The sequence below is a fragment of the Sturnira hondurensis genome, unplaced genomic scaffold (assembly GCF_014824575.4).
Source record: "Sturnira hondurensis isolate 20B ecotype Veracruz unplaced genomic scaffold, ASM1482457v3 Scaffold0020879, whole genome shotgun sequence".
Lineage (NCBI taxonomy): Eukaryota > Metazoa > Chordata > Mammalia > Chiroptera > Phyllostomidae > Sturnira > Sturnira hondurensis.
In genome coordinates this window covers 367,499-377,186 of record NW_028093510.1, presented here as the reverse complement: position 1 = coordinate 377,186, position 9,688 = coordinate 367,499, and the positions used below count along the sequence as shown (strand labels likewise).

General features: G+C 48.3%; 1 protein-coding gene across 1 annotated transcript in view; it reads left to right on the top strand.

Moving 5' to 3' along the window:
* Nucleotides 1–1,297: 1,297 nt before the first annotated feature.
* The window catches only part of LOC118976283 (translation initiation factor IF-2-like), a 74,435-nt gene continuing 66,044 nt past the window's right edge, over nt 1,298–9,688 (top strand). The window contains exons 1-2 of the mRNA XM_037030704.1: nt 1,298–1,391; nt 6,407–7,078. Of these exons, the coding sequence (XP_036886599.1) occupies nt 1,298–1,391; nt 6,407–7,078 (766 nt within the window). The remainder of the gene's footprint in view (nt 1,392–6,406; nt 7,079–9,688) is intronic.

Below are 9,688 nucleotides of genomic sequence, written 5' to 3'. Positions count from 1 at the left end.
AATAAACGCTTATTAATTGAGAGATTGGCCACTGGAACGGAGGAGGAAATCCTGCCGAAGAGCAGTTCTGCAGCTCTTGGGAAAACCAAGACCAGTTCATGCTCAGATGTGGGGGTGGGGGCAGAGAGGAGGGGCTGGAGAGGCCTTGCTCCCAGGGCTGGCCCTGTTGGGCAGGTGGTGATACCATACAAACCTCGGCTTTGCAGTTATCCTCAGGGTAAAGGGCAGGTAGCTATCATTTTATATTTGCATCTAGTTCTTATTACCATTTGATTAGTAATATAATAATAGCTACCATTTTCAGGGTTGTCTAGCCTTTTGGTGCCTCTGGGCCACAGTGGAAGAAGACGAGTCATCTTGGGCCACACATGAAATACACTGTGACACATAATCACACACAAAAAAATCTCATAATGTTTTTTTTAAGATTTTATTTATTTATCTTTAGAGAGGAAGGGAAGGAAAGAGGGAGAGAAATATCAAAGTATGGTTGCCTGTCGTGCGTCCCCTGCTGGGAACTGGCCTGCAACCCAGGCATGTGCCCTGGCTGGGAATCGAACCTCGATCGTGTGGTTCGCAGGCCTGCGCTCAATCCACTGAGCTATGCCAGCCAGGGCATCATAATGTTTTAAGTAAATTTACGATTTTGTGTTGGGCCACGTTCTCAGCCATCCTGAGCGGTAGGAGCCCATGGGCTGCAGGTTGGACACCCCTGATGGGTACTACAGTATAGATGGGCGAGTATGACTGTAACGTGCTTTACTCACAATGCATAATCTCAATTAAATCTTCCCAACAATGCTATGAAGTTGACTTCATTAGTTTTAATTTATAGATGAAGTGATGGTACCCAGGGAGATCAGCTTTCTCAAGATTTCCAGCTTTTAAGTGGTAACTCTAAAAGCTGAGTCTAACGGACTAGGAGCCCTGGAGAGCACATAGCTGCGGGCCTCTTGTGGCTTTGGTGCTGGTCTGAGGTGGGAAATTGTGAGTCCCATTTATTCACGCTAAGCTGCACACATGAATGTGTAATGTACAAAACAAAACAAATCCAGGTCAGGATATCTTGAGGTTTAAAAGCCTGCTTGGGGATTTCCAGTCAAGGCAGTGGCATGGGTAAACACAGCTCACCTCCATATCAACCGTATCAAAATTACAACTCAACTATAGAAAAACCACCTTTCAGAACCATCAGAAATAGAGCTGAATGGGAGATTCACAACTATGGAATTCAAGAAGAAACTACATCAAGGCTGGTAGAAAGGGTGGAGACACCGAATGGGTTGGTCTCACACCCATGGGTGGCAGAAAAAATCGGGAGGGATATCTCAGGAGTGAGGGGTCCCAGTCCCATGCCAGGCCTAATAGCCCAGGGTTCCAGTGCCAGGAAGGTAAGTCCCCATCACCTGTGGGTGCAAAAACCAGTGGGGATTGAGGCTGTGGAAGACAGAAACTGCTGGACTCCCTGGTAGTTCCTCTTCAAGGGCCTACACAAAGACTTACTCAGACTCACTACCCCTGAGCTCCAGCATGAGACAGCAGATTGAAAGGCACCAGAGACATATGGGGAGGAACTGAATTGTCCAGCATCAGAGCAAAAGCTGAGGAGCAGCTTTCTCCCAGGCAGAAGTGCTGGCAGAGGCCACTGTTCCTTTTCTGAGCCCTCCTCCCACAGAGGCACACACCTGGCAGGTGCTATGTATGAGACTTCATTAACATGGCTCACTGTGTTTGCCCCACCCTGGTGATTCCCTGAGGCCTTGCTCCACCCAGCTTTTGGGCCCACCCAAGTTGTTTCCAATGGCTTTTTCATACAAGTGGCATGTCTTGGCCCATGCTTTGGATTTTATTAAATTCTTTCAAACAAGCGGCACCTGGCTTCAGCATACCCTATACCGCTCACTAAGTGGTCCCAGGCCCAACACAAGCAGCAGCCAGCCTTGGTTCACAGCTTGGCCTCTCTTGGGCACCTCCAAGCCCAGCACAAGTAGCAGCCATCTGCAGACTGCTTTGTAGCTAATGTTGTATGACTCTGGAAAGAACACAGGAGGTGGCTGACCTTGGACTTGCCAACAGCAATCAAGGCTCAACTACAACATGAAGGTATACGTACCCCTTATGGTAGGCACACCTCAAGGATTCAGCTCAGTAATAGCAGGGCTTTGCCACTGGACTCTATAGGGAACCTAATATGTTAGGCCACTCTACCAATCCTACAAGCCATAGCAGCTCTACCTAATACATAGAAACAAACACAGGAAGCCTGCTAACCTGAGGAGACAAAGAAACATGGCTCAAATGAAAGAACAGAACAAAACTCTAGAAAAAGAGCTAAACAAAATGGCAATAAGCAAACTACTAGATGCAGAGTTCAAAACACTGGTTATAAGCATACTCAAGGAACTTAGTGAGAACCTCAGTAGCATACAAAAGATCCAGTCAGAAACGGAGAATACACTAATTAAAACAGAGAACGATTTACAGGGAATCAACAGTAGAGTGGATGAAGCCAAGAATCAAGTCAGTAATTTGGAATATAAGGAACCAAAATACACCTAATAAGAAGAGCGAGAAGAAAAAAGAATTTAAAAAAATGAGAATAGCGTAAGGAGCCTCTAGGACAACTTCAAGTGTACCAACATTCTCATCGCAGGGGTGCCAGAAGGAGAAGAGAGAGAGAGCTAGAAACTGGAAACCTATTTGAAAAAATAATGACAGAAAACTTCCCAAACTTGGTGAAGGAAATAGACCTACAAGTCCAGGGAGTACAGAGAGTCCCAAACATGATGAACCCAAAGAGACCCACACATCATAATTAAAATGCTAAATGTTAAAGTTAAAGAGAGAATCTTAAAAGCAGCAAGAGAAAAGAGGTTAGTAACCTACAAGGGAGCTTCCATAAGACTGTCAGCTGATTTCACAGAAGAAACTTTGCAAGCTAGAATAGATTGGTAATAAATATTCAAGGTGATGAAAAGCAAGGACCTACAGCCAAGATTATTCTACCCAGCAAAGCTATCATTTAGAATTGGAGGACACATAAAGGGCTTCCCAGACAAGAAAAAGCTAAAGGAGTTCATTACCACCAAACCAGTCTTATATGAAATGTTAAATGGATTTATTTAAGAAAAAGAAGGAGATCAAAACTATGGACAGTAAAATGGCAATAACTACATCTCTATCTACAACTGAATCTAAAAAAGGAAATAGACAAGCAGCACAGAAAAAGAATCCTGGTTATAGATAACGTTTTGATGGGTGCCATATGGGAGGGGTGAAGAGGGGATGGGCAAAAAAAGTGAAGGGATTAAGAAGTACAAATAGACTTCCACCAAGATGGAGGCATAGGTGGAAACACTGTGCCTTCTCCCAAACCAAGTTTGAATACAACAAAGGTTTAGTAAACAAAGACGCAGCCAAAGAAGAGAAAACTGAACTATACGGAAGTCCAACAACAACAAACCGTTCAACCTGGTTCCGGTAAGAGGGGCGGAGCCAACAGCAGAGCAGGGTCAGGCAGGAAGGATCCCCCGACCCAGGCGACCCAGGCGACCCAGGCACGCAGGCAGCTGGGGTAGCATCCAACCGGGGTAGCATCGCAGACCGAGTGAGGGTGCAGGGCAGGCTGAGCATGGTCACACATTCGCACTCAGATAAACCAGCAAAGGAGTGAGCAGTGAGATGGAACCCCCGCAGGCCCCAGCAGCGGACTGCCCAGGCCCCAGCGGAGAACCCAGTGAGGGTGCGGGGCAGGCTGACCAGGTTGCACGTTCGCGGGGGCTGATAAACCAGCAAAGGAGAGAGCAGTGAGATGGCCCGCGTGCCCCTGTGGCGGGGGAAGGCAGAGGGGACCGCCATTGATTTCCTTTGACCCTGGCCCCACATATAGCGTCACAACCCAGTGACTGAGTTGCCCCGCCCTGGTGAACACCTAGGGCTCTGCCCATCACACATAATAGGCACGAACAGTCCAAAATATGGCTCAAGAAGAACTCAAAGCCCCAGAGCCCATAACTCTAAGTGAAAAAGAAATAGCAAAACTCTCAGATGCACAGTTCAAAACACTGGTGATCAGGATGCTCACAGAATTGGTTGATTATAGCCACAAATTAGAGGAACATATGAAGGCTAAATTAATTGAAATGAAGGGAAATACACAGGAAACCAATAGTGATGGAAAGGAAAGTGGGACTCAAATCAATGGAGTGGACTAGAAGGAAGAACGAAACATCCAACCAGAAAAGAATAAAGAAACAAGAATTCAAAAAAATGAGGAGAGGCTCAGGAACCTCCAGGACATCTTTAAACGTTCCAACATCCGAATTATAGGGGCACTAGAAGGGGAAAAGAAACAGCCATGAGTGGAAAACATATTTGAACAAATAATAAAGGAGAACTTCCCCAGTCTGGCAAAGGAAATAGACTTCCAGGAAATCCAGGAAGCTCAGAGAGTCCCAAAGAAGTTGGACCCAAGAAGGAACACACCAAGGCACATCATAATTATATTAGCCAAGATTAAAATGAAGGAGAGAATTCTAGAAGCAGCAAGAGATAAGGGGACAGTCACCTACAAAGGAGTTCCCATCAGACTGTCAGCGGATTTCTCAGAAGAGACCTTACAGGAAAGAAGGGGGTGGAAAGAAATATTCCAAGTCATGGAGTCCAAAGAACTACAGCCAAGATTGCTTTATCCAGCAAAACTTTCATTTAGAATGGAAGGACAGATAAAGTGCTTCTCAGATAAGATCAAATTCAAGGAGTTGATCATCATCAAGCCCTTATTATAGGAAATGTTAAAGGGACTTATCTAAGAAAAAGAAGATGAAAAATATGAACAGTGAAAGGATAGCAAACTCACAGTTATTAACAACCACACCTAAAACAAAAGCAAACCAAGAGGACAGCTAGATCAGGAGTGGAACCATGGAAATGAAGAACACATGGAGGGTTAGCAACAGGGTAGTGGGAGGAAGAGAAGGGGGGAGAAGGGACAGAAAATAGCATAGTCAGTAGGTAGAAAATAAATAGGGGGAGGGCAAGAATAGTAGGGGAAATATAGAATCTAATGAACTTGAGACACGTGGTCATAAACTAAAGGGGGGAATGGTGGGGGAGGGGGTGCGCAGGGTGGAGGAGAATGAAGGGAGGGAATGGAACAACAACTGTGGTGGTAAAATCAATAAAATAAATATATAAAAAAAGAAGTACAAATAGGTATTTGCAGAATAGTCATGAGGATGTAGAGCATGTGAGTTGTGTCTAGAAGGTATCCAGCCATGTAATATGAAAAATAGAGTCATGAACAAGATACAAGATACAAGAAACATCATCATAGGACAATGACACCTCAGTCCCCTTCAAAGTGGGCACCTGGGACCTCACACAATACTCCCAATTGCCATCAGCTGACCTGTTGTGTTTTCCTGAATCTCATAGACAGTCTGAAACCTCTTCCCTTTCAAAGGTGACTGGTTTTGGGAAAGGCCATAAGTTGCAGGGCAACAAATCCAGGCTGTAGTGGGGCTGGGGGGCTGAGTCACCTGGGTGATTTGATTTTGTGGCTAACATCTGTGCCGGAGAGGTTATACAGGAGCAGTGCATTATCATGATGAAGCTGCCAACCACCAGTTGCCCATAGCTGTGGCCTTCTGAATCACCTGAATAGTTTCTGGGAAGGAATGTTCAAGCTTAACACAAAATTTGATGTAGATTCATGCTCACTCACTCAGTCATTTCGAGTTTGACAGCCACACAGTACACGTGCCCACTCAGCAGGCATCCACTGACCAGTACAGTGAGGTCTTATTGTTTACACATGCACACTCCAGTCCTCTTGCCTTGGCTTCCAGGTTACATTGATGTCATGCAAACCATTTTCGTTATATTAACAATAGTTGAACTTTTCCTGTATAGACCTCTTAGGAAATAGAGTAGCCAAAGAACATGTATGCATGACCCATGAACATGGACAATGTGGGATAGGAGAGTGGGCTGCGTAGAGGGGGCAAAGAAGGAAAAATTGGGACAACTCTAAGAGCATAATCAATAATATGTATTTTTTTTTAAATTAAAGGCGTTCTTGCCTGGAGAGAGGTAAAAATCTCTAGTTATTCATTTACTCTTTTGCTCCCTGAAGAAGTATTTATTGTGCACTTCAGTAAGCCAGGTAGGACTATACTTCAGCCCTAGGAGAGAGAACGGTGAACATGAGAGACATGCATTTCTTCTGTCCACCACCTCCTCCAGATTTACTATTTCGAAGTGGAGGCATTCAGAGAAGCAGGAAAGCATCTGCCGGGACAGATGACTTCTGTCCCGGCAGCACGGGAGCCTGGGGAAGCGCGCTGAGCCTCTAGGTGGTCAGGGCAGGCTCCCTGGAGGCAGTGTAGATCTCGGGGACCCGCAGGTGGGACCAGTCGCCCCGCTCCGAGGCCCCTGCCTGGAAGTGGGAATTGTGGCTGGGCCGGGGCCGGGCTGGGCGGGGGAAGGGGAGACCAGGGTGGCCCCGCCCGGCCCAGGCCAAGCAAGGAGAGGTCGGCGGGACAGTTAGGGTTAGGGCGAGAAGATCCGGCTTCCCGACGGCAGAGGGCGCCTGGCGCTGCGGTCCGGTGCTTCGGAGCCACGAGCGCGGGCGCCGAGAGGAGAGGGGAGGCGCGCGAGCGGCGGCGGCTAGTGCCACGTATTCCCGGCAGTGGCGACGGCGCGGGAGGAGGTGAGCGGCGCGCGGCGGCCGAACGAGCTGGCGAGCGAGCGAGCTGCGGGCGGGCGCGGGGACCCGGCTCTGGACGGCAGTGCCGGCGCCGGGACAGCGCGGTTCCCGCCACGCTGGCTCCGCCTCCGAGCCGGGGTGACCGCGGAGGCCCAGAAGCCGAGCCGGTCCCAAGCGCAACTCGTGCGGGCTGGGCGAGCTGGGGCGGCGGAGACGCGAGCCCGGCCCGGGCGTTGCGGCTCTGGACGCGGAATCTCCGCCGCTGCGGGGCCCGGGCCACGGCCGGGAAAAAGTTGGGGCGCACAGCGAGCCTCCGTGGGCCGGGCAGGAAGTGCGAATGCCGGCGGACTCGGGGGTCGGGAGGACGCGGTGAGAGGGGGTCCCGGGCCGGAGGCGGGGCAGCTGGGAGCGCCGGGTTTGGGAATGCAGGAGACGCGGGTCCTGTGCAGGCGGGGAGAAACGAGTGCGTGCGCTCAGGGTCTCGGGCAGGAGTGGACAAGTGTCCGGCTGCGGGCTCTGCGGGTGAGGAGGGAAGGAGGGAGGCCCCAGGGAGTACGGGCACTGGGGGCTGAGGGACCTGCCGGCCACGAGGTAGAGGGCTGGGGAGTGGGCTTTGCTTCCTCTTTTCCTATTTCGGGCAGACCCTGAGAGAGGGTCAGGCTCCGAGTTGGGGACACCTAGGGCGTCTGAAGACCCGAAGGGGAGTTCCTGTAAGGGGTGGGGGAGGGAGCTAGGCATTGCTTCCTCTATCGCTTGGGTTAGACCCGTCCTCGTCTGCCACATTTACCTCTCAGACTGCGGTGCTTTTGTCCTGAGGAAGTTGAGGGAGGACCCCTGAGTGGATGAGATATTTAGGGGTTCCAGTGTGAGTATGAATGGGCTCCATGAAATCAGCTGTCACAGGGAGCTGTCTTCTGAAAACACTACTCTACCCTTCCACACCCACCCACCCACCCCATTCCCTCTCCAGTACTGCCAAGGTCTGATTCCCTGAGCCAGGCTAGTGGGTCCCCCGAAACCTAGCAGCACATCTGCTCACAGAGTCATGAGTATCCTGAAGGGGGTATACAACATGGCCTTTTTATTCTCTGGCTGAGGTTGGTTATTTTACAAACAAGTGGTTCTGGAGGATGCCAAATTAGAACAACCTGTGCGGTGCTCCCCAACAATGGGGATGACTCATGTTGGCTTATTGTTTTCTTCTGCACATCAACTTTGTATTCAAGACACAAGTATGCTAGGTCATGTGCAACAGTGATAGAGCTGGAGACCCACACTGTGGGTCTTTTGAGCAAGGAGTATGACCTTGAACGAGTCACTTGTCCTTTCTGGATTTCAGTTCTCTTCCCTGTGAAATGGGGTGTGAGGAGAGAGGAGCTATAGGATAGGTTGGAGGCAGGAGTAGATTTCTGAGGGACACAGATTTTTTTCCTTGTGAGACCAGGTTAGCCACACAAAATCAATCTCAGCCTATTCTCATAAAGACATTTGGTTGGACTTAAAACGGATGAGAAGCAAGAATGATGGCAAAAAGCAAAACAAAACCAAAAGCCAAAAATAATTGGTATTAGACAGAGTATGAACACTGTTCTCACGAGGCAGTTAGTGTACATGGCTGTCCAGCTGTCTTTCCTACAGAGTGGTTAACTGTAGTGAAAAATAACTATGTCTATTTCACTGTGGATCTGAAATTTTTGTTTGTTTGTTTTAACCTTCAAACCTGGAGTGGGTGCTCACTCGGACTTATCTGGTGCAGCCTTCCTGGAAGGACACCCCAGGATTTCTCATTGCCGTAGTACTATAGATTTCCTTCTGTCTGCCTGGTGCTGGGATCCTAGTACCACCACCCTTCTGTCATCTTTTTTATTCTGGCTTGAGAAGTGGTGAAACTGATTTCCTGTTGCATATGGCGTTTCTGAACTTCCCTGGTTTCTCTGAAAGTGAGTGTAATTAACAGGCAAACAGTACTTTAGATACAGAACATTAAAAATCGATTAAGGTAGTAACTGTTCATTCCACCCCTATTCCCAGACCTTCTGATCGGCTTTGTACTGGAACTGCTGGGTCACCTACCGGCCATCCGGATTTGGATACTAAGAGTCATCGCAGAGTTGAGATGGCAAGGCCAGGCTCAACAGCACATACATGATCAAGCTGTGATGCTGGAAGGAGAGGAAGGTTTTTGCGTTTTGTAACTGAATGCTCTTGTCCTTCTGTTTTCTTCCATCAGTAGCTTTCAAAATCCATGTTTAGTTCGACCACGTCATTATCAGTAATCCTTTTCCATCAGTGTCCTGGAAGGGGCAGTTAGTGGTTATCTCTCGGTTTGAGGTGGTGGTAAAATTGTATCCTCTCCAAGGAAAGGCTTGACTAATCAGGTCGAATCTTTAGAATATCTGTAATGTGTGTGTGTGTCTGTGTGTGTGTGTGTTTAAATTTTGCTGTAACTAAGGGCTATTAAATTAATGAAAGTCATGATGCTAATAATAGCTCCCATTTGAGCCCCTACCATTTATTAGGCCGGGTGAGGTGAGGAAAGAGCTCAGGGAGGGCAAGCTCTGTGGCACAGCTGCCTTGTACAAGTTACTGTTGCTCTTTGAAACCAAACAGCCTTTTAAATAGTGGAAGAGGAATTGTTAGCCATCTTACAGGGTTGTGATACTAAATGAGGTAAGGCATATGGAAAGCAACATGTAAACAGTGAAGTACCTTCAACCCAGGACAGTGTTTTAACATGAGCAGTTGGGGACAGTGGAAGCTTATGAGTCCATGGGTCTTGGTGTCTGGTGGGCCTGGGTAGACATCCTGAATCCATTGCCTGACCCCTCAGCCTGGTTTTTGCATNGGAATTGTTAGCCATCTTACAAGGTTGTGATACTAAATGAGGTAAGGCATATGGAAAGCAACATGTAAACAGTGAAGTACCTTCAACCCAGGACAGTGTTTTAACATGAGCAGTTGGGGACAGTGGAAGCTTGT